Raw genomic sequence first — 26,330 nt, 5'->3', positions numbered from 1 at the left:
TTTAGAAATCTCAATCTACTTACATTAATGAGGAGGCAATATTGCAGCTTGGAATTGAAGGACCCGGAAGCAAAAACAAGATAGGGGCCCGGCAACTCGTCAGTTGACAAGTGCATCTTGCCTCCTCTTGCATAAATCTGTGTTTTTGTACAAAAATAGTAGCTTACAACCAAGGTATTTTATTGTTTTCTTAAACAAAGCTGCCCTCCATTAAAAATTATTTAATTTTTAAAACTCTCTCTTCAGAGTACAGGTAGAGACATTATTTAGAATAATGTAAAATTGAAGAACAAAATATTCAGTTTTTCTGTAACAAAATAACAATATTGAACTTATTATTTAAATACTGAGTTCGAAGTTTAATATCACAAAGAATCAATCAAAAGAAGCTTGTAACAATAGCATATAAAATAAAGAATCGATTTAAAAAGTAAGTCTGATTATTAACAAAACAAAACCAACAAAAAAAATCAATATAGTTTCAAGGAGATTATATAATTTTATTTTTCAATTTAAGGTGCATTTAAGGCCAACGGCAGCCGCAGCATTTTTTCAGTGCACTTCGATCTCCGAACAGTATTATCCATTATAAGAAATTTCATTTTGCTAGTATATGTTAACATTTTCACAAAAGCGCACCAAAGGTATCAAGTTCAGTAGAATCATTTCCACCCCTACATTGAAAAAAAAAATGGTAGTATTTATATAGATGGGCAAGGCCGTTATAGTGTAATTAACGAAATAGAACTCATTTTTCAAGCATAACACTTTCAGGTATCTAGTTCACAGCCTGAACTTTTGGACAGCAGTTGACTTACTGCAGGTTAAATCATCGCTGGAGGTGAGAAGTAAAGGTAGGTTGTTATTTATTTTTGTTCCTCTTTAAATTTGGATAAGTTTTTACGTGAAAAACAAGCGACCTCCTAGATAGATGATATTTATACTTTTGGTTTACAGCGCAATTCGAAGAAAAACTTTTTTAAGTCGCGGATTAAAAAAAAAAGATTGCCAAAAACTGCAAAAAAATAAAATGAAATACATAAATAAACAATACTCTTTTAGAATCGAAATGTTTATTCCTTATTCAAAGTCTCTGTTGGTTTTGAATTATCTAATAACTCTCAATCTGTAGCCAGCAAAAATAATGAAAAAAAGATCGTTAGTAATGTTAGAAGTAAAAATATCATAACGTTTCTAAAATATATTGAAAAATAAATAAAAACTGTATATTACTTTTAATAATCTTTAATATAATACAGTACACATACTCGTATATGCAATACAAAATAATAATGCATCAAACTTGAACAAAAATATATTCTTATATTGGAAATATATACAATTTTTTTGCGATTCCGCCAATGTACCTCTACACACTGAAGCTTCATCATGAGTATATAATTAAAGTTTTAAACCTAACAGAAAACAGATATCCGAAGCTTGTGGCGCTTGAAGTTATCAAGAGATGTGTATATTGGTATCGGGAGCTTCAAAATGTAAATAATGAGTACGGGTTAGTATATGATTTCAAAAGCAATAGTTATAATGAATGGAAAAAGTTCTTTGTAAAACTTAGAGACAGAATTAGGTTAACTATTGTGGAAACAGCTGGTATCAAGGCAAGGAATTCTTTATTTAGTGCGACTTATAAGCTATTAAATTATAATTTAAAAGATGAAGCAGCTTACTTTAATAACAATTTCAATATAAATGATATAAGCCTAATTATAAAGATAAGAGCCGAGTTATTAAATTTAAATTATAAAAGGTACAATAGTGAAAGTCCACAAATATGTTCAATGTGTAATACAAAAGAATTAGAGTCTGTATTTCATTTTATGGCGACGTGTCCTGTATTGAAAGAATTCAGAAGAATTTATTTCAATGAGGATTTTTTGTCAATGGCCCAATTAGAGGAATACTTAAACGGAAAGAAGTGGGATTTAGTATTGAAATATTGTAGGATGGCTCTTAAGTATAGGCAACAACTTGTGACTGAATTTAATTTTATTTAAGTTTCTTTTTAGTTCTGTGTTATTGTAGCATAAGGTTATATTAGACCAGAAAATGATTTTAAGTTATTTTGTAAGAAAAAATGTATTTATATTTTTCTGTTTTCTGAAAAATTACCCCTCTCCCCTGATGGTTTTATACCAAGGGTATCTGTCCTTATGTAATTTATAAATAAAGACAGCTTATTATTATTATTATATAAAGACAATTTTTTTGCAATAATTTGTTTAAACTTGGTACTTATTTTGGATTCAGGAAATCTCAAAATCTCCTACTTATTAGAATAAGTGAAAGTAAAAAAAAAATAACAATCTAAATAAAAACACAAAATCGAGAAACCTAAAAAAGGAAATGAAAGACTAATTGCCCACACACCAAAAAATTGGTCAACCAATTAATCTTAAAGTGTCAAAGTTTAAAAATATATTTTCCGAGAGGATATAACCATCCTGGCATAGATTTTTGAAGAAAAGCAATTTTCAAAGTTTAGCGATTGTTGGAAAAGCTATTAACTAAGCTAAGTAATCTGGAGAAATTAAGAGGAAATGAATTGGAACAGTTATTACAAAAGCTAGAGATTAATATCTAAATGTCTTGGATCTTTTATCCATTACACAATGGTTGATTTAAAACAGGAGATTATAAAATAAACAGAGAATATTTTAAATTATGCCTATATTATTAGTAACATATCTGTACCAATTTATTTTTAATCAGTGAAAACTGTCTAAAAGTATTAAATACCAAGTGAATTATCTGCTAACCAAGGAGGTTGAAGAAAGAAAATCCAACCAAATACCAAAATGAAAACTTCTGTTATGCCCGATTATTCTAAATTTAAAACCCTCAAAATCTCTTTAAAAAAAAAACAATTTTTTTCCCCTGTCGTAAGAATAGTTTCGGAAAAATATAGTATGGACGCTTGATCTGGATTAGATACTAGACTTATAACAGATCCGATACAGCTTATTGAGATTTTACATTTATTGTGATATTGTAGTAAAGAATCATATTTTACTACTGAGAGAATACAAATCAAACAAGAATGTACCATGTCATCAATTAAGACGTAAGGGAAAGTAAAAAATTCACCCGATAAAATCAATAAGACTAGACAAGCGACCATGACATTTATATCAATTGATATAACTGTGGTTTTGCTTGATGTCATCGACTTTTAACAGTTTTTATTAATACTACAGCTTTCCAGTAATAATCAAACGTTAAAGTACTTTTGACGATTTGTTTTCGATTGTCTGTATAAGAAGAAGGGATGAACTTCGTAACTTCATTAAATAAATGAGAGTTATAACTTCTGTTTGTATAACTTTTTCCTTGGAAATTCATTAGGGCAGTTATGGTTGGAATTGTTCGATATTACCATCTATTTGTGTTTCAGAAGTTGGATTACTTTTACTCGAGATTGATTAAAGTAGTATTTCAAGAAAATGACAAATCGAAGAGCTTCGAAACACAAATGAAAAAACTATTTTTATATTCTTAACTGATTGACCATGCAGAATATTCTTTGTCCTAACTGTTACATATTCTACTGGTGTTCCTTTGCATTCTGGTATAGTAACGACGGGCTCACGGAAAACACTGATAAGTGAAGAATAAAACACATCCTCTCTATCCGCACTGTGGTTACTCAGTCGGTTTAAAAACATGAAAAAGATGGTTACATTAAAGTAGTATTCACCTACTTTATAAGTGGCAAGTCAATCAATGGTTGGTTCAACGTAACATAAAGTGAGAGTTACTGTAAGACTAAAACAAATACTCACAAATTAACTGAGTAATGTAGCCTTACGTGAGATCTTTCCAAACCAGGTAACCTACAAAAGGAGGTTCAACCAAAATGGAACAGCAAAGGTGTAAAAGAAGTAGCTCAAATTATCTACATCACTAACATGGAGATGTGTAGTTGATAGATTGACAACTTAATATGCTAAATACATAAATAGGTTACATGTAATGCGTGAAAAATAAGTTAAATATGAATGTAGGATGGTCCATATAAGTCTGGTGAGTCATCAACATGGTTAAATGTGAGTGTAATATAGTCCTATATAAGTCTAATCAATAACCTACATGCATGATTAAAATATAAGTGAAAGATAAGTCTAGTAAGTCCTATATAAGTCTAGTGAGTCGTCAACGTGGTTAAATGTGAATTTAGAAACTGCATTTATGTTTACAAAAATTGCCACTAGACTTCTCCACCGGTTGGAGTATAAAGTAAGCTTACAGCCTATTTAATGGCGGCTTACAAGTCTACGATATGCCCATTCCTCTATAATCTATTTCACGATTAAACCATTCAAATTCTCAACTTTTTTGTTTCTGTTAACGATAGTTGCGTAAAACATGAAGTATTATTCCAAAAGAAATATTATTTATTGTATTATTAAAGAGAAATTTTTTTCTTGCTTAATTCGAAAGTTTATCAAATACCTATGGGAGAAATGTTGGAAAAAAAAATTTAAATTAATTATTTCATTGAAATTATTAAGTTTAAAGTATTGGCCAATCACAGTGCAGTACGGTTGCTGACTGTGGGCGGGTCACGCCTACGTCTAGGTTAGTCACGCCCCTTCCAATGGAAACTGGTTATGGGCTGGGTCAAAGCGTATTAACAATGGTGCTTCAATACCTTTCACTTATTTTTCTAAATCTTTCATTATTTTCTCATATTTTGTTAACATATTTCGTGATTTTAGAAATAATATTAATCTTATGTATGTATTGAGAAATAATGCTTAAAAATTATTCAAAAAAAGAAAATCATTCTCAATTTCCAAGAAATTTTTCATTAGTCAATTTCATTTTCTGAATGAGTTATTGAAAAGGAAAGAGAGAGCTGGCGTGAACTCTGAGCTTCGAATGAAACTTTTTATGATTGGTTTATAACGAACGAAATTTTGCGTTCTTGATGTAGGATAACATTTGCCACATAGAAGAACCGTTAACGATTCTCTTCTGGGTTTTCGATTAGAAGGATTTGATTAGGTAGAAGGTAACTTAGAAGGTTAGGTAGGTTTAATTATCATTAGGTAATCGTGTGCAATGTAGCGCTAGTTTTGATCGTCTTCCAAATAGCAGCGACATTAGTTAAAACCGTTTGTTGAGTTCTAAACCAGTAGGTGATGCTGAACAAGAGTTTATCTGTGGTTCGCTAAACCTCTGCAGGCCCTATGGGAACTGAGAGAGTGTTTTGAGGTTTTGGTGTAAGTGCTGTTAGTGTAGGAAACCCGCAGCGACGCCAAGATCCCTGAAGAGGAGTAGATGTACACATCATTTTCTAAAGCAGACTCAGGTGACCTCAATTTAATTATAACTTGTTTGTTTTTCATTTTTTTTTTTTTTTTGCGAGCTTTAAGTTCACCTCCCAAATTAGGTAGGTTCGTATTTTGCTAGGCATTTTACATATTAATCACCAAATAAAATCCAAGCCTGACCGGGAATCAAACCCAGAAGCACAGTTAACTTAGTTTTGCGGGCCTCAAAATGACTATTTTTGTTAAAACTAGACAATACTCGCTCTTACCAAAAGAGATAGAAAGTAAAACGTACTGGAGAAGCTTCAAATAATTATGTAATTTAATTCTGATAATAATGATTAGATTACTTTAATCTTTTAAAAACATTCATTCAAAAGTGTATTAGAAGGTTTAACGATATAATTTGTTACATGACAAAAAGCGGTTTAAAATAATAAAATTCAAAATAAGATGACTCACAAAATTACAGACCACACCATTAATTATCTAAAAATACTCGCTTCCCACTTGAGTACATTATCACAAACTAATTCAATTAACATCATTTTAGATAGCCTATCTTGTCCTTTAAACTAAATAACCTCAGTCCTAACCACAATGACAACAATCTCTTGCTTCATATTTTGCTACTTAATTTTACCAAGGAATCAGCTCTTTAAAAGTTATTAAATCTATATAACAAGATAGAAGTCACTTTAATGAAATTTAAAAAATACAGCTGCTACTTGGTAGAGCGAAATAGAAGTTTAATTGATGGAATAAATTAAATTCTGTCTAGTACAGAAAGAGGATTTAAAGAATCTACAGAAAGCTTGGTGTAATTCATTCCTGTTCGACCTCTGGATAAATTTAAACGCAGATGTGGTTCTGGTTTATGTATATCAACATTTTAAAAAGCAGTTAGCCTCTCTGACTAAAATTAAAAAATAAACACACACACCCAAATTTTGTTGAATAATTAATTCCTGTACTTTTTTTTAAAAAAATAATATCTCATCATTCAAAGTTTTTTTTATTTTTTGCGTTGCAATTTGTAATATTAGTTGGTTTTTCTTTGCACTGCTATTAAGCTGTATTAACCATCGAAGAGGCATACGAAATTAAATTTCAACTGAACATTGTATTTTGTGCTTTCTAGTAGAAAAAGAAGAAAAAAAAAGCTATGGGATTTTCAAGAAAATCATTAAAACTGAAAAAAATGATTCAGCAATGGATTTGTAAAAGAATTTTTCAGTCTCCGAAGCCCTCTCCAGTGCACTGATGACCTCTGATCATCATCGCTGCATTCATATTAAGTGCAATCTTTAGATTTTTTGACGTTCTAGAAAAAAATATATTTCCCACATTAGAATACATCGGGGAGAATAAACTACGAAGCCACATTTCTTCTGTAGTACCTGAACGAATGTGGAGGGGAAGGAATTTGCTCAAGGTTGTGCACCAACTGTCTAGTAGGCCAGCTTGTGGTAAACGACAGTATTGTTTGAAGGAAAAAAAATTGTCTAGTAATTTGAAGCCTCCGGCCGATGACCCCCAACTGTTGTATTCCCTTGATTCGAAATTTTGTTTTAAAAAGCTTTTTTTGCTTAAGATGTTCTTAAGCTAAGATCAGAAGATATGATATGGCAGCTTTAGACAACTTTATGGTGCAGCTGTTTTTTAAGCTGTTAACCTATGATTCATTTACAATCTACATTACCTCGTAATCTTTGAAGAAGAAGTGTCACAAATGCAACTAACGTGTATTCAACGAAATTTACCAGTTTCAAACGACTTTACTGTTACCTTGACTTTGCAATTACATGAACTTTTAACGTAAATCAATTGTCAATGGCGTTATGGATGTTCACTGAAGGTTAGCGAAGTTTAATTGTGAAAAGGATAAAAGTATTTAAAGTAATTTGTAAAGTTTTGATGTGCTTTCGTTAATAAAACATTCGTTTTTTTTAGGGTGCCTTAGACAATGCAGAGGGGTTTAGCCAGATAGCAGTAAAGGTGTGGCTGACAACACATAAGGTCAGTTTTTTTACAGTTAAAACCTCAGAAAGGGTCTTACATCCCTTTATTAACACGTGGGAAAAAATTCCTCTTAATATCTGAATGCAACATTTCTCGGACTAAAAGAAAAAAAGAACGAAATAGTTTAAAAATCTTTTATTCATTAAACTTTACAAAAAAAATAAGAATAAATAAACAAAATATAAATCACAGAACATATACTCGTATATTTGTACTGTTATTATTTTAAGTAATCAGGTACAAAGGATATCACATCAAAAAATAAAACATAAAATAATTTTTAACAAGTGCTTAAGACTGTATTATTCCATTTTTTTTGGGTTCTGGATCGACACTAATACAACGTCCACAGCTTCCTCCTCTAGCAACAACCTATGTCCAGCATCCTAGTATCATCTCTCACATCGCTGAGAACGGTGGGTCCATCGAATAGGAGGTTCCATTAGGACACTGTAAAACAAGTCCAGTCACTATTTTTGATTGTTCTTATCTTCCTAATTTATCACTACTTCATGTAGGTCTTGTTTGTTTATTCTTCAAAAGTTTAAGTTCACTATTCACTTTTAATAGAGGTGTATATTTTTTTTTTAATCTTGAGATTCTGAAGGGAGAATTTTCTTGGGCCATCAACTTTTTTTTTTACGAAATGGCTGAGTGGTTACAGCTGTCGCCTATTTAAACACTAGCGAATAAAACGACGTTATGATTTGACAGGTGTAAATTTCGAGGTATAAAAATTAGTTTAATTTAAAAACTAAATAATTATTTGCAAGCCTAAAAAAATAAAATCTTTGCAAATCAAACTAGAAAAATTAAATAAAAAAAAGCGGGAAATTGTTATAATTCATATTTTAGAAAACTTCAGGGTCACCCATAACACCATTGATAAATATGTATTCCTAACCGTGTATTAAATAAAAAATAAAATAGTGAACAAAAACCTTGGCAAATTAAAACTGTTTAAAAAAGCTTATCTATAAAAAATGAGAGCATCGAATTTAAAAAATAATTGAATTATACACTATAATTCAAAACAAACAAAAAAAATAGGTTATATAAGTAATCGCCAGAAATTAAAACTTAAAATTAAAAGAAAAAACACTCACCTCATGAGTCCTTCCAGTAAGAGTCAAACATGTAAAGCTAACTACACGATTAATGTCAGTCACTAGAAGAACTTTTGTACGAGACACAACACAACCAGTCGCCATATTTCCATTCCTCAAACTGGTGCATAGCTGGGTCAAACAAGGATATAAAGAGGTTAGTTTCTCTGAATCCCCGTTCAGCGCTAGATGTTCGATAAAAGTGTTTGACTTTGGACAACGCATCCAAATAGTCATTGCTCGTGCATGTGCATTCTATCAGCTAAGAAAGTACATACATTTTGCAAATAAAAGTTGGACCACTATTTTTTATTTCTTATTTTTAGGCGCGTTAACATCTGAGGACATTGACGTCCGGAGCTTTACTCAGTGCAATGCCAGCCTCCGGACAGTGTTCAGTCGTTACAGACAACACTATCCATCACCGGATAGTGAGCTGTAAGAAACTCCTAGGAAAAGAAAACTCCAAGGCCGATAGTTTGATTTGAAACCCGCGATCTCCGCAAGGGAATCCACTACGCTAACAAGAGAATACTGTCCTGAGTGCTCTAATAATAATTAAAAAAAAAACTCCGGCCGCCAATTATCTTAGGAGGTTGAAGCGCCTTAAAATGAAACAATGACATTAGCTACCATGTGTGCCTTTTTGCTTTCTTGGCATTGCAGCCGATGAAGGGCCCCTAGCCTCCTCAATTTTCCAGTTGATGATTTCAGCGTAGGGTGGCTCTACCCCCGCTTCAATAAATTACCTTTTATTTTTAAAGGGTTTATATCTTTTGCCGAAGCTTTCTTTATGGGAGGTAGCTCCAATGGAAATTCGAGGGTTGTAGCAATCGCAGTCACTAGTAAGAAATTCTCCTTAAGAAAAGCGGCTACGAAATGCACTTTCTGAAAGAGAAGATTTTTTCATAGTTCTTCAGTCATTGCGGCCTCTTAGAAGCAATCGGGCAACCTGATTAGAACATTGTGAGAACCGACAAGCATGCAATTTCTCTGTTCTACTGATGGATTATTAAATCCACCTCAAAGAAAAAGAATAAGAACTTCATCAAAGATCGGCCGAGTGTAATCAGTGAGAAAGAAGCCAGCACACACCCACCTGCCTGCTAAACAGAATTGTAAAAGTTACTTCAACCAGACATGACTTTTAAAAAAGCATGTGAATAGTATGAAGGGGTTGTTATCACTCCTGTCTGCCCCATGGTCCTAAAGAGGTCTTAACATTCCACCATTTGTATCGATAAATCTTAGAAAACATTAATCTCCAAATCATTTCTGTTTTATAATGGGTTGCCAGACTTCATGACATGGTCAACTTGAACAAAAAACAAAATCCAATAGACAGGTAGTTGATCTTCACTGGCAGACTCCAAGAAGAGCGTTTATAAGAAAATATTTGAATAATATTTTCAGATGTCAGTTTATTTAAAGCATGGGACAACAAATGTGTGCAAATGTTTTTTAACAAAATCAAAGCCTTGATTTAACAATTTAAATTTGAGAGAGAAAATAAGAATTAATTAAATAATTTGCCAATTTTTTAGTGAATAATCAAGTTATTTTTAATTAATTATCGTTGCAGTATATTCAATCTTTTTTCCTTTAAACCAATTTGCTTGGATATTTTGTACAGACCCTGGAGAAGGCAGTAAATTTGCCGAAACGTTAGCCAAAAGAAAGATTTTTCTTTGTGACCGCTTCTCATTACCTAATAAGAAAAATAATTAATTCATTATCATTATCCTTATGATTTTTAAAAAAACTATTCACAGGAGAAAGATTTAAATGTGAAAGCAATTTTCTCTCTCTCTCTCTCACTCTCTCTCTCTCTCTATCTCTATTAGCATAATTTTTTTAACCAAACAATCATCCATTATGGAAATTTATGTCTGTGTCCATTTTCACTTATGAATAGAATATCTTATTTTGTGACTTATCTTATATTTTGAATATCTTACACTTCATGAAAATATTAATTCTAACAGAGCAATCAATCACTTCGTGACATTTTCGAATTAATAAAAAAAAGTAGATATACATATAAGCCAGATGAATGATATAAATCATTGGATGAATACTTACATAATGTAAGATACTTATTTCGCATAAGTAGTTTATGTAACCAGAAGATATAGATTCTTCACTGTAATTATTAATTTCAAAGTTGATGATAAATTATTGTAAAAATAAATAAATGAATAAATCTATTTAATACAAGTTACACGTTCATACTTATTTCGTTTGGTCGACTTAAAAAAAAAATATCTCTTGTAATAATGAAATTAATTGTGAAAACGAGTATATTAAACTGTTTTTGTTTTTTTTTAACTTTACATCGTATATTATATTTATTGATAAAGTCTTAAAAAGTTGAAGTGACATTTTAATTAATCAAATACAGAGATTTAAAAAAATCCTTTCTACTTATTGATTAATAATTAGAAAATAGTTGTGAAACTCTCAATAAAAGACAAGCAAGTGCTATCTATGGGCAGAATTGTGAACCAAATTCTGAACTATATTAGATTTGCACAATAAGATAATAATTTTATTTTAATAATAATCTTAGAAAGCAAAAATTAAATAAAAATGTAAGATAGTCTGGAAATAATGCTTTATTCAAATTTGTTTAAAAGAAACTTCTATCCCCAACACATTGTTCAGAATCAGAACGCCTCTTTTTAACCCAAATTACTTTTGAAATTTCAACTCAGTCCTTGTTTTTTATCCTTTAATTAAAATATTTAAGTCTAAGGAAGGATCAATCGTGGATTTTTAAGCGTGAGTTATTCTTTGATTGTTCACTAATTATACTTCAAGCAAAAATTATCATTTCTCATATTTAAAGATTATTTTTTAAATTTAGAGCTTCTCAACTTCTTGTGTTTAGAGTAAGCTATACCTTCACCGCTTCACCGAACGACATCTCAAACAGAATTTTGTTTTCAGATGGAAATCTGACATTGATACTAACCTAATGCACTATGTCAACATTCTTGTGAAGATGAAGCACATTATATTATGTATAAGATTAGTCTTTCATAAAGTCTCACTGTAGACCATGTGCATAAATGTTTTCAGGTGATTTTTCTTCCTTCTTCTTCATTGCTACGGACCTCATGGATCTGGGCCTTTTTGGCTTCCATTTAATCCCTTCTTTTGCTATCGTCCATAATCTTCAGATACCCAATGTCGCTACTTGATTGCTACTTGAATATTGACAGTGTTTCTTAAATTTTCTTTCATTTTTTTTTAAATCATTTTTTGCTCGGTATAGGTCTTCAAAGTTATAATCTACCAAAACGCCTTAAAACTCTGGTAAAATTAGTTAACTTGTAGAGAAGCATAATTCCAGCTAGCTTTATCAGCTTCTAATTTCATACGACAATTAGCAATTTTACCCAGGTTAATACTTCAAATGTTTTTTTTTAAGATCGATGTATATGTGGTTGATATCCATAACGAAACTAGAAGCTGGCTTCAAGATATGCATTTCTCCTAAAAATAAAATTTCTAAAATCCTTTTACATGCCTATGGCTTTAAGAGTGGAAAAAAATATCAGATTATTTCAGTAAATCTATAAAGACTGGATTTATCACCTATCCTTCCAGTTCCTTAAAAATAATAATAAATACCAGATAAATTGTTTCCTTAAAGTTGTTTATTTCTATTTGAAATCACTATCAAGATGTGAGAATTAATTTGATTAGCGACAATAAACAAATACAACTGATCTATAACTACTAATATGAAGATAATTTCCTTTGAATTACGGTCGATAATTGCCATTTAAGTGTTTGCTACAAGTAGTACTACTTTTTACAAATCAGCTAATTGAAGCTAAAAGATAAAATAGAAGTTTAGTGAGCTAGTTGACATTGAAAGCAAATTTAATTGTGAAGCTGAGGCTATCCAGTTTCTAATCGTAGAATTTTACAAACTATTCAACTATCTCGAGTTCTATTTCATTGTCCTCCCCAGTCACCCATTAAAATAGCTTTACCTGATCTATTGGCAATTATAGAGGAAAACAGTCACAGAATTATAAACAAACAAAAAAGTAGTACACTGCATTGAGAGTTAATTTTTTTAATGAATGTTTTAAATATCCTTTAATTAGATTTACCGTGACTGTTTCTTTTTTCTCTCCAAACAACATGTATTCAATTTATGCCAAAATTATTTTTTATGCGCTTGTTAATAAAACAATAATAAATCATTCTAATTTGGCATCAAATGCTTTTCTTTTTATTCATTTTTTCCTGAATATATAAAAAGAAAAATGGCACAAAAAAGGTTCCTCAATAACTTATTTTATTCAATATTTAATGACTAATTTAGAAATTTGTTGGGTTAAAGCTAGAATATAAACCGTCATTTATTCTCTATCTGGAATTTCAGGAGATGAAATTAATAGTGCAATTATATACACCATTCATGCTACACTTCCCTTTTATTATTATTATTATTATTATTATTATTATTATTATTATTATTATTATTATTAAAGGGTATGAATCGCTAGCTTAGCTTAAAAGAAATAATTTTTGAAAGGTAATTTCCAATTTTATGTTGCTTTTACGGAAGTTTCTAATATTGACTAATTACTGTTCATTATTTTTGGTGACTGAATCATAGTTTCAATAGGATGAAAAAATTAATACCAGTTTCAGTCATTATAAACTTTATCATGCCGAGCTTTCGACCTAGGGACTAGGTCATCTTCAGGGCTAATTTACAATATAAAAAGTAAAGTAATCGCCTATTTTTTCAAGCGGGGCTTAACGTCCAACTACCATTTACTAGATGTCGTGGACGGAAAATTTACAATATACTGTTTTACATCATTAGAGGGTTGGTGTGTCTTCTGTCTTGTCTGTTCATGGACCTCTGACTCATGAACAATCTTGTCATTAGAGGGTTGGTGTGTCTTCTGTCTTGTCTGTACATGGACCTCTGACTCATAAACAATCTTGTCATTAGAGGGTTGGTGTGTCTTCTATCTTGTCTGTTCATGGACCTCTGACTCATGAACAATCTTGTCATTAGAGGGTTGGTGTGTCTTCTGTCTTGTCTGTTCATGGACCTCTGACTCATAAACAATCTTGTCATTAGAGGGTTGGTGTGTCTTCTATCTTGTCTGTTCATGGACCTCTGACTCATGAACAATCTTGTCATTAGAGGGTTGGTGTGTCTTCTGTCTTGTCTGTACATGGACCTCTGACTCATAAACAATCTTGTCATTAGAGGGTTGGTGTGTCTTCTATCTTGTCTGTTCATGGACCTCTGACTCATGAACAATCTTGTCATTAGAGGGTTGGTGTGTCTTCTATCTTGTCTGTTCATGGACCTCTGACTCATGAACAATCTTGTCATTAGAGGGTTGGTGTGTCTTCTGTCTTGTCTGTTCATGGACCTCTGACTCATGAACAATCTTGTCATTAGAGGGTTGGTGTGTCTTCTGTCTTGTCTGTTCATGGACCTCTGACTCATGAACAATCTTGTCATTAGAGGGTTGGTGTGTCTTCTGTCTTGTCTGTTCATGGACCTCTGACTCATAAACAATCTTGTCATTAGAGGGTTGGTGTGTCTTCTATCTTGTCTGTTCATGGACCTCTGACTCATGAACAATCTTGTCATTAGAGGGTTGGTGTGTCTTCTATCTTGTCTGTTCATGGACCTCTGACTCATGAACAATCTTGTCATTAGAGGGTTGGTGTGTCTTCTGTCTTGTCTGTACATGGACCTCTGACTCATAAACAATCTTGTCATTAGAGGGTTGGTGTGTCTTCTATCTTGTCTGTTCATGGACCTCTGACTCATGAACAATCTTGTCATTAGAGGGTTGGTGTGTCTTCTGTCTTGTCTGTTCATGGACCTCTGACTCATGAACAATCTTGTCTGACCATGAACAGATAAGACAGAAGACACACCAACCCTCTAATGATGGAAAACAGTACTTTGTAAATTAGCCCTGAAGATGACCTAGTCCATAGGTCAAAAGCTCGACATAATAAAGTTTATAATGACTGAAACTGGCATTAATTTTTCATCCTATTATTGACTAACTTATAATTGAAGTTACCTTAATCAAAACTAAATAATTACCTAGCTCTTGCTACTGGAAATTGGTTTTAAAAGAAAACTTGGAAATTTAATACAAGTTTGTCGTTGATAAAATTTTAATAACCAGGGCAAACTTTTGTTGAAACGCTAAAATTATTAGCGTTTTAAGTTTATCCAGATCATAATTTTGGCTTAATTAAAACAGAAATAATAATAATTTATTGTAACAAAAATAAATTTCTATTACTGCTTCAAGTTGCCAATTTAATAGGAAACACTACTATTGATATTTATCTGGTAATGATGGAAAGAAAGAATGAAGTAGGTACTAGTGTAAATTGGTACCTTCCTTTCACTAATTTTCAAGGCAGTTGTAGCTGCATATTTGCTCTGAACTGTTACTACAAGCCGAGAACTTATAGTTAACCAGCTAAACCTAATTACCTAAGCGTACCTGTTACTTCTACTTTTTTTCTTTTCTTTTACTAATGCTAGCAGATTTTAGATTTTGAGATTTCACGAAGAACTTCCATTTTGAGGTCCTCTAAATCTGAAAAAAGTGGTTTGTAAAAATTACTCTGTGATTGTATTGTTGTGCATACCTTAAATTTCCTCCTAAATTTTCTAATAGATGATAAGTTCCGCCTCATTTCCAATGTCTGATATTAGTTCCTATTGAATGGGAACATAAAATAACTAATTTGTGCTAAATCGTTGAGCGAAAGTGCCTCTTCACTGATTCAATTATTTTTTTTTTTAGTTTTTTTTTTCGCATAGCAGAGTTCCAAGAAAATTCTATTATGTAAATTACGATAAAAGAATGTCATGTATTTCACACGTGTCTTCTACTTTTTCTGCTTATAAAACATGAATATGATCCAAATGAAAATAGATGAAAAAAAAAAAAAATCATGCTTAACCCTTCACACTTTCTTACCACAATTTTCATAATTATGATAATTTTGCTTTCACATAATGACATTTTATTTTCATCTACATGTATTTCTAAAAAAATGTAATGTGAACAAACATATTCGTTTCTTATACTACAATTCTGACGTTCTAACTTATATATTTCCTTCTACTCCAAATATTAAAATATATTCTATACTTACTAACATTATCTAGTTTGTAAAAGCGTAAATTACACCTACTTTAAAGAAAATTATCATCTATCCCGTAACACAACTGCCTTGAATAGATTTATTTAAAAAAATAAATTTACATTTAATTTATTCACGATGTTTGAAGAAATTTGAACCATTTCCGAAAAATCTCTTATTTAACTAATTTTCTGTGAACACCGCAAAATATATTTTATTTATTTTAAGGGATGAATCTATAAAAATTCAATTAATATCAATCGATCAAATCTTCCTCTGTAAAACGTTAATCTTCTAAATTGTGATTTTATCTTTAAAAAAAAAAAAACAACCATCTTGTATCTTTATTCATTGCAAAGAATGAAGTTTTCATTTCTAGCTCCATTAAAGTTTAGGGAACGCTTAGAATGGAGCAATAAAAAAGTATGCAGGGAAAAAGAGATAGAACAATCTGCAGCTAACTTTTCCTTCGTTGATTCTTCTGAATATTTAGTTAGTAAACGTAAGTTTCTGGTCGAAAATTACTCCCAGATATTTGATTTAATGGATACCAAGATAACAGCTGACGTCTGAAATCATTGGCCTCTGCTTAGTAAACAGCCTCATTTTTTTTTTATGAATTTGTCTTAATCTTCCATCTATTTTGAACTGTTCAATTGGATAATTAGAACTATGTATGTAAATTTATATGTATGTATGGATGTAATTAATGTATGAACGAAAATATGTATGTATGTGTATCTGTATGTAAGTATTTACATATATATGTAATATATATATATATGTAAAAACTTACATACAGATACACATACATACATATTTTCGTTCATACATTAATTACATCCATACATACATATAAATTTACATACATAGTTCTAATTATCCAATTGAACAGTTCAAAATAGATGGAAGATTAAGACAAATTCATAAAAAATAATTATGTCAAATGGAAACAGACGATTCCTATTTCGAGGACCTGGATTACAATTATTGGATTTCCATTGTATGTCTGCGTTTATTTACAGAATATAGAGCTATGAAATGTAAAAGGAAAGCTGGGAGGGTGTAAGTCTAAGTCTGTACTAGCGTTGAGACTTGGAGGTAGAATAAGCCAAACTTAGAGCAAATCCGTAATTATTGTCGTCTATAGATTAACTACCACAGCAAGAGATCCAAATCAAGAGATTTGGAAGTGTTTGGATAATAATGAAATTGATAGTTGGTGTTGGCTCCAACCATCCTAGCCTATTGAATGACATTATCTGTTCTCGAATCTAATATTTGATGTTAAAAAATTGTTATGCATTCTCTTTGCAACTATTATTAAAACTTTTGTCTTTAAAACAAAGGTAATAACATACTTCGAATGTATTCATAAAACTATAGGAGGGAAAGGAAATGCACTTGATTTCCTTCAAAACAAAAGATTAAAATCAATTTTCCGGAAGATTTATTTTTATACAAAACAAAAGTGGTGTGATTTACGCGCAAAATGTAGTGTGAGAACTGAGAGGTCTATTTATTTTTTTATAACAAAAAAACAACAATAATCGGTCACCTTTAAGACTGTTTTGTAACTGGAAACTTTTGAGTATAAAACTTCCCTAAACTATTTTACTTCTACGGCTCCACTTATTTAGCTCCAGAGGCATGTTTCATCAGATTAAACATGTAAGTACAGCAGTTGGTATATAACAAGTTTAGTTCATTAATGTAGTTATGCTAGTATCACTACTGTGGTAAGTACAGTTTCTTGATGGAACCATGAACTCGGTTAATTTAATTATGACTGCAACCGTGGGTAATTCAGAATAAACAATAAACGGATGCAGTTCTCATCAAATAATTCTACTTTTAATGGTACTAATATAATAAAATTAGAATTAATGATAATTTTATCTTTTATAACATTTATATTTTATAGAATTTAAAATTTAATATCCATTGCATCTGTAAACATTTCTTTATCAACAATTTAACTTTTAAAAATACGTTTTGCAGTTATATTTAGTGTTTTCACTCAAAATATTCTTTTTGAGGTTCCTTGGAAAAGAAAAGTGATTTTTGTAAAAGGTTTTGTGTGTGAATGGTCATAGTTAGACATCGTAATTCAAAAATCTGCATGTTTAAACAGGAAGATCTAATTTGATAGATTTTTCTCGAAAATTGGATTGTATGTATCAGTAAAATTCCAGATTTTAAGAATGTCGATTGAGCGGATGACCCGCACTCGCTACGCGGCCTTGGAACGAATATTTTAGCCTGCCTTATTGCTCCTGCAAGTTAGTTGAGCTGGATCAAACCTAAAATAAATAATTTCCCCGAAGTTAAATCCACCAAAATGCGTTTCATATCAATACATTTTAGAAGTTAATTTCAACATTCAGCTTCTAAATTGAATATTACTTTGGATAGTAACCATTTAGAAAACTGTAACACTGATCAGCAACTATTACAAGGGAGATATTTGCACACATGTAGAACTGCGTTACCTTCCTAGTTGACAATTGTTGTTCTCCAATCGTATCAAAGTGAACCAGGGTGAGGGCAACTCCTTATATTGCATAACCAAGTATAAAACCCTCATGTCCACTCCATGTACCATGATACACCAACATATCTACTACATAGGTATATATAAAGCGGTTGCAATTACCTTTAAGTTAACCATAACTAATCAAAACCTTTTATTGTAAACATCCATCAACACATTCAACTTTTAACATCACCATGAAAACTTTTGTAAGTAGGATGAACATTTAGTTTTCTTTGCCTTGCTTTTTTTTATTTCACTCTTTTCTTTCTTTAAGTTATGTACACAGTTTATAATGTTTACTAAATGTGCTCACAGTTGTGTGAAATAGTTTTACGCTACAGTATAAAGTTATGGCTCACATTTTATAACAATTTGGAAAAATATATATTATTAGTTATTGTTTTTCTATAATTTTCATGCCTCGGAAAGCAAATCATAAATCCATATTTCTGTGTTATATCCAACTAATTCCCACTTTCTATTACTTCGCATGAGAAAAAAGTATTTTAATGCAGGTTTTCGATTTTTAGGCTCTATAGTTATGAAAGTATTAAAATATGGAAAAGTGGTTTTAACCAATAAATTTATTTATTTATCTGACGTCTGCGTCTGTTTGTATTATTCACCGTAACTGATAAATGAAAAATCGGAAAAATCACGTACTCTAAATTGTTCATTCTGAAATTTACTAAATCAATTTTTTCTTGGTTTTTAACATTTTTTTCGAAAAACGTCCTCATAGTTACTTTAACTCAGTGCACTAATTGTATAAGTAGATCTGTAACTAATCGTTTTGCCAAGAAAGTTTAAGGACTCGTTGGAGAGAGGGGTAAGGTTTTCTTCTAATGTGTCATTTTATAACATTGTACTTCTTAACACCTGTACAATTTTAATAAGAATCAAATTTAAGACTATATTTCCAAACTCGAAGATAATTTGCTGATCGTGTGTGCCTTGTTACCTTTAAATATTTTTCAATTATTTTGAGATTTTCTCGAACACGGCTGTAACGATTTTAATTTAACTTAGTATAGCGATTAGAAAATATAAGTCTGTAACTTAAGGGTACTTTTGAGAGGGATTAGAATAGTAATGGTGCGTAAAAATTGTTTTACATTGAACTTGGAGGTCATTCAGACTGTGTGTATTGTCTGCATAACCCTAAAAAATGGAAAACCGCTGGGATTTCAAATTGAAAATCTATTTTTTTTTTTTTCAGTTTTTCGCGATTTTATCAAAAACCACTCCAAATGTAATCCGTTAAGTTGAAACAGTAATACTGATGGGTACAATCTTAGTTACAGATGAACGATTCCTAGTTTTATTATGGCTGCACTATTACAATTTCGCCTTTAAGCATTAGCTGCATTAGTGAATTACTGTAAAAATCATTGCTTTAGGGTTACGGCTTCCCTGTGGATATCCCAGCCTAGCAATCTGAAAATAATGATTTTGTGCAACCTTCTATCCAACCTCCAAGCCTCTATAGTGGGCAAAATCCAACTTCAACATCCTCTAGATTATGCTGAGGGCCATACCTCCTGTAATTATTATTGTGTTATTACACACACACTCTCAGGAACCGTAACAGTTCTCCTCAAAGAAACAACCTTCAATACCTAAGGTATTCTTAAGCTTGGTGGTTGGAACACCCTAACTAGAGCATGTAGAGATTCCTGATTCGAGGCCAGCTGCCTATTCTTAGATTGTCTCTTTTCCGGAGTCTGTTATAGCTCACTTTTCGCTTAAAATATTATCTACAAAGAAACTGTCGAGACTGCCACGAATGTTCAAATCATTGTTAATGGACAAACTAAACTGGGCTTTAGTTTGAAACCAAGACAGAAACCAAGGCTTTGGAGTTTCAGAAAGTTACCTTATTATCAGGTTAGGGCATTTGCAGCCTTGTATGCTTCTTACTTAAAAATGTTTGATTTATACCATTTATGGCTTCAATTAAAATGGAATGCATTTTCTTCATGAGAAATAACTATTTCGGTATTTTGATTATTTTCACTTTAGTGATGCTGCCTTAAAAGACTCAGTTTTCCGTCAGAATTTGACCATAATTCATACTGAAGATTTAAGTTTTTGCTTTTGTTAAATAATTTCTAAATTTAATTGAATTGATCCTCATAAAAGATCATTAATTTAAAAATAGATAACTTTTCTTAATACCCGTTTTAATTATTATTTGTAAGAACTTATTAACACAATATACACGTCTAATAATTAAATAAGTAGATCAAATAAAAAAATGTATCTAAGATTCCATATAAAATATATTACATTATTAAATACGCCACATGATGTAGAATGTTTCATCAGAGAACCAGTTAGTGAGGTAGAAATAGCAGTTTGAGATCCATAACTTTGCCACAACGTTAACTTACAGCTTGCAAGTCTGTGAAATATGTGACTCAGTACGCCTATTGCAGGTATACATCTTACACATACATCTGTGTAATGTAGAGTAAACATTTGTGTTGGTCACATGTCTATGTTTAGTAGCGTTGTTTACAATTCTGGCTTTGTTCGAGCTTTGCGTTGACCCAGTTCGTTTCGTTTTTCTGCGAAGCTTGTAGTGTTTAGAAGAAATAGTCATTTAAACGTTTTCATCTATCTCTTTCACTTTCTTGCCTTAATTGTCCTGTCTAAAGATATTGCGCTTATTGATTTCTGATTTCTTTTTTTGTTTCTCTCAATAAGATCGATTCACTTCATATGGCGTCTTCAATTAATGACCTATAATTAATCAATTAGCGGGACCTGAAACTGATTAGTTCTACTTCCCTAAATCCTAACTCATACGATCTACGCTTGCAGCAATTTATTTTCAAAGTTAGTTGGACTTCAAGATTATCAGAATCTATTGTAATGTAACTTTAATGGTTTAAGAGACCCGTACTTATACAACAAGCATACAAATAAACCTGGACAAATTGCACCCGTGCTAGATAGGGTTGTTAAACAATACCTTATTAACGACTATAGTTTCCAAACTAAACTTCGTTGATGACTAAGTAACAATTGCAACGACAAACAATCTTCTGTAAATATACTAAATATGATAACGAACACATCAAATTTACATACGAAGTTGAGAACAATAATCTGCCTAGATTTCCTAATTAATTTAGAAAGTAATTACTCATTAAAACCATCACCAAGAATCAATTCCACAATCAATATCTTATTAATCTACAACTCATAATTCCCGTTTATACACAAGTAAAATCAGCTAAAAATCTTTTTCATCAAGTAACAAAACTAACAATTTGATTGCGATCAAACAATAAAAAAACGAAGTTCAAACTTGGCATCTCAAAAAAACGCAAACGCCAAATCGCTCTACCATATATTCAGCACCAGCAGCAATCCTAAGATCGTGGACAGAAAATACAAAAAACAAAAACACAACCATCTAAATGTAATCAACGATCCTCTCTCCAAAAAGAAAACTTCAGAAAAATACAAATGACAAATGAAATAATTTAAATCTTAAAAAATAAAATCAACAATCAAAATTGATGGACTTTGATGAACTATCAAATTTGATTTTCCGTTTTTTAAGTTACGGAGGACACAAACTCTTTCTAATTATATTCTGGAAATCAAAAAATTTTAATTTTTACAATTAAAGAAACTTTTAAGGTCCTCTCACAAAATGTAGAGGTCTGTATACCAGAAAAATCTTTTAGGTCAAACTCTTCTAAGGATTGCTTTAAGACTGCATCTGTTTCTCTCGAACAAATTAAACCTAACAGTGCATAAAACAGTGACATACACTTTCCCAGCTAACTCGACATAATACAGACACTAACTGTCGAATCGACCTTCCTGTTTTATATAATGGGCTGGTCAATCCAAGCGTGTCTAGTCCAGTATACATCTACTAAAACTGCATAATATTATACAGTTGGTGAAACTGTACACTATAATGAAGCAGTATTTTAGAAGGATTCCTGAGAATCTAAAAAAAAAGAAAAAAAAGATCGATTGTTTTGGTCAAACTTTAAAATAAAGGAACAGCCTTTAAATTTACTTTTAGTATTTATAGTTAAAGGAGATCGTTGGAGCCTTTTGCTGTTCAAATCTCCAAAATTCTTTCAATAAAGAATCAGACTGACGATTTCAAAAACGAAGCCAACATTTTTGAAACAAAATCTGAAATGTTAGCAAAACAGCTGGGATTGTGCCTTTCCGTTTGTCTGAGTGCGTTTTCTCCTCTTCAGTGATATTTTGTTTACATTCACACAGATAAAAGCACAGAATTACAAAATGGGCTCTAAAAAGTTTTTTTAAAAATTTAATCAGGGTACTTCCAACTGCTAATTTGACCTTAATCTAAATATTTCTTTTTATGAGAAGTAAAAGAAATCAAAAAACGTTTTCATGAATTTCATGGCGACTGCTGTGGTCTTTGGCAATATTCATTTCCCTTATGTAAGTAGACACTGTTATAATTTTAAGCAAAATTTAATTTATTGTTGAGTTATTGAGTAGAACACTGTTTCTCACATAATTTACAGGACACATTTTACAATAAAACTCATCAAAATAATGAGATGTTAGTGCTCGAAGTTTCTGTAATCATCATTTTTTATCCTTTTCTCAAATAGATTGCTATCCTGCAGCTAAGTCTTCTAACTATATTCCTCAATATTTATACATTATATCCTTTAGAACATGTCCTGTGCTTTTGAGAATGCAACCACTCCTCTTATCTTTGTACTTTCGGCCTGATTCTCTCTTAAATTGGGAGTTGCCCTGTTCTCGTTCATCACTACTAAGTCACTCCTGGCAGTCGCTCAATTAACAATAATTGAGGACGTCGTAACTGCCAGGATCCTTTAAAAAGTTATTACCTGAAAATTTGCCAAGACTCAGAGAATCTGAGGCAATCAAGAACAAGTATTTGATGACATTGTACAGTATGGCAACGCCTGCTGAAGTGCATATTGTTCAACTGAAAACTGTAGCATATTTTGTATTATATTGCTATTATTATATTGCAATTATATATATAATTGTTAGTTAAAGACTCAACGATGAAGCAGCTTTCAAAATAATTTAAATAAAAATTGCTGCTCTCTTAAGTGCTATATATTTTTGTTTTTACATTTTAAAGATATATTGTTGAGATTCACATATTTCTTTTTCTCATATAGGTAGTAGTTGCCTTAATGATCGCCGTGGTCTGCGCCTATCCCGAGGAGGAAGCCGCCAAGAATAAGAGGGGCGTATTCGGTGGATATGGTTTCGGCCATGCACCATTGTTCGCGGCCCCAGCTCCCCTTCTACACGCTCCACTGCTTGCACCAGCACCAGTCTTCACCAAGACCGTCTTGCCAGCTCCAGTAGTCACGAAGACCCTCGTGTCAGCTCCAGTATTCACCAAGACCGTCCTACCGGCAGCACCACTGGTCGCGGCACCACTTGGTCTTGGTCATGGACACTTTGGCCTTGGTCATGGACACTTTGGCCTTGGACATGGTTTAGGCGGCCATTATTGGTAAAAGAAGATCTTTGGCCCACATTCATCAATTATTGTCTCATCTACATCCATCCATTATCATGTAACATCATGCAGAAACCTCATTAATTAAAATCTTTCTTGTTTTCTCTAATATTTACATAATTGCAGTGTGCCTAACATAAAGGTTTCTAAATTTCATTTAAAATAACAACAATTAAAAATGAGTATTCGCAAACTACATTGTATAATGTAGTTTTAAAGAAAATAAATTTTATCGTCATTGAATTTAACAAAATAACCATCAACTGTCATTGTGTAAATATTTGTTTAAACAAAAATAAAATATTAATTAGGCTTATGTTATTTTCTTTAAAAAGTGACAATTTATTCATTATTCTTCCATCATTCTACATATTCTAAAGGAAACGGAAGGTTCTAGAATATTATTTTTCCTATGTGAGTGTTGTTAAAAAATTATAATTAACTAATTTTCGTTATAGATCAGGGGAATAGTTGGTTCTTGGGCTATTGCAGAACAAAGAAACTGTCATCTATCTTAGTGGCCTGTACAGCCCTTCTTAACAATTGAAACAGATTCTCCTCAATCAATGACTCCTGACTAATTTTGCAAATAAAAAGCAGGCTAAATCCGGGCATTTGCAGTAAAAGATTCAAAAAATATTCAAAATAGGTGCATTGTTTTATTAATATTATGCAGGTAAAGAGATCGCTTATTATTATAAATAGCCTTTTAAGGCAGGCTTATGCAAAAAAAGAAAAGAAGTTAACAAAGGTGATATGCCTTATACCTAGTTTATAAAGAAATCAACAATGGTTTTCGAGAAATTGTAGGAGACCTGGCATTTCTTTGTCAGGCCAATTTAACCAAAAAAATATTATCTGAGTGATATATATATATTACACTAACAGACAGTTTGGACGGGAGCAAAACTCAACCTTCCTCTAGAAGTGCTCTGAAATGAAGTTTTCTAGAACAATATATCAAATTAAAGTTACAAATCTACTCGCATGCAAACTGTATGCCATGATTTAAGATAATCGTTGACGTCGATTTACAGAAAATAGAAAAACAAAGACTGAAAAACCGATTTTGTAAAGGGTACTTCCAATAGATCGGACTTGGACCCAAACCATGGTCTCCTGACAGAACATCAAATGTGGAATATTTGCTATTTTCCATTTTTAGTGAGAGTTAGTAAAAACATGTTCAATCTAAATAAATTAACGACCAAGAATCCAATGACTACATTACCATAGACAATGCTAATAAATTTTAAAGGATTTTATCTTAAATGTTTGCCTTTCACTTGTTGGCGGACCCTCCCTGATAGGTGCTCCTGTGCTATAGTCCCTGTAATGTCATTAAAGGTAGCGCCAGTCACGTTTCTAACGGCAATCTTAGTTTCGCAATGCTGTCCATTGTTTTCACTTTCGTTAAATAAACAAATGTTAATAATATTTGATTAATGGAATATTTGTATTTGTTCAAGTATTGTACATTAAAACATATTTGCATTTGTTTAATAAAAAGGTAAAGACATAGTAACAGAATACGGCTTTTTTTTTAGGTATTGTGAAACTAGCAACTCTCCGGGTTTGTTAATGAAAACGCATTTATAACAAGAATATATTTATTAACAAACCTAATTAATTATTACTTGAAAATATGTATCTTACTTGCATCTATAATAATTAAATTTTCTGCAATAAATAAAACAAATCGTCACACGTTAACTAGTTCTTTACAAATATCTATTTTGTAAGAACACTTGAAAAAACTAATCTCAGCCTACATAAACTTTTTTGTATTGGACTTTGCAGTTTATGTTGACAAATCATAGAGGAAAAAAGTAATTAATGTTGGCGACCCCTTGCAATTCGAGTTGTGAAAATTTATTGCATAGCGAGTTATATTTAATTATGAGCAAAAGCTTAAAGGAAATGACGGCATTTCGAAAACATCACCGAACCAAAAAATTCCACATCAATCTAGTAGAAACTATAGTTCTGCCATCTATTTATACTGAAATAAAATAAATCTCGTACAGCTGGCAACAAAACTCTCTTCAACGGACTCAAACAATGAAACAGTATGTTATGTATAACAATTCTAATTTAAAAAAGTAGCTAGCCACAAGGTCTCATAACCAAAATCACAAAGAAAACAACCAATCAAAAACATAAGTGTTTACAAGTGACAGATCAACGCGAAATAACACAACTCAAGAACATGTCATGCCGAACAAAAAAAAAGAAAAAAAAAAAGGATACCCATCCATTTCTAACATAAAAGACCTTGCAGTTATTGGTAACAAAAATTATGTAGAGCCTGTAACATTACTTTTATGGCCCACAATCTTATAGAAAAAGTACGAAATATTTACGGCACACTACATATAAGAAAATCAAATACAGGACTCCAAACAACAAAGAAACTAACTTAATAATATGCAACACTATCTGCAACAATTGTTCAACCTCCTACACTCGACAGACTTTGAAGAAAAGAATGAAATAAAACGAGAGAGATATGAATAACTGAAAAGAAAATACTGTTTTTCATACTACAACACTCCACCTGAGATATTCAACATCAACAAATATATTGGATTATTTACAAAGAAAATGACAGAAATAAAAGATATGTGCTATAGATGTAGATATGGTCAAAGATTCTACCTCAATTATCTACAGAAGAGATG

The 26,330-nt window shown here is 31.5% G+C and overlaps 2 protein-coding genes across 6 annotated transcripts in view; one reads left to right on the top strand and one right to left on the bottom strand.

Moving 5' to 3' along the window:
- Positions 1 to 8,578, bottom strand: part of MCU (mitochondrial calcium uniporter) — a 286,499-nt gene extending 277,921 nt beyond the window's left edge. Inside the window, exons 1-2 of one of the 2 annotated variants that reach the window (XR_012457615.1) lie at positions 8,423 to 8,559; positions 7,437 to 7,766 (exon numbers count right to left, since the gene is read on the bottom strand). Coding sequence is in view for 1 of the 2 variants with exons in the window: in XM_074125202.1 (XP_073981303.1) it covers positions 8,423 to 8,527 (105 nt within the window). In the remaining variant the exon portion in view is untranslated. Of the gene's footprint in view, positions 1 to 7,436; positions 7,767 to 8,422 lie in introns of those variants that run through there. The other variant, XM_074125202.1, reaches the window with a different exon arrangement.
- Positions 694 to 25,906, top strand: LOC141452782 (uncharacterized). 4 transcript variants are annotated; one of them, XM_074125210.1, is made up of 3 exons: positions 694 to 854; positions 7,248 to 7,313; positions 23,300 to 25,906. In XM_074125210.1, exon 3 carries the CDS (start codon positions 23,315 to 23,317, stop codon positions 23,645 to 23,647), a length of 333 nt encoding a protein of 110 aa, XP_073981311.1. In that variant the 5' UTR covers positions 694 to 854; positions 7,248 to 7,313; positions 23,300 to 23,314; the 3' UTR covers positions 23,648 to 25,906. The 4 variants fall into 4 exon arrangements, with proteins under 4 accessions (XP_073981311.1, XP_073981309.1, XP_073981312.1 ...); XM_074125208.1 differs by lacking the exon at positions 694 to 854 and adding an exon at positions 5,162 to 7,152; XM_074125211.1 differs by lacking the exons at positions 694 to 854; positions 7,248 to 7,313 and adding an exon at positions 18,089 to 18,223.
- Positions 25,907 to 26,330: the final 424 nt, after the last annotated feature.

The sequence above is a fragment of the Rhodnius prolixus genome, unplaced genomic scaffold (genome assembly GCF_049639745.1).
Source record: "Rhodnius prolixus isolate KJV_2025 unplaced genomic scaffold, Rpr scaffold_3, whole genome shotgun sequence".
Taxonomy (NCBI): domain Eukaryota; kingdom Metazoa; phylum Arthropoda; class Insecta; order Hemiptera; family Reduviidae; genus Rhodnius; species Rhodnius prolixus.
Note: the sequence above shows the minus strand (reverse complement) of the source record. Positions and strands in the feature narration are given on the sequence as shown.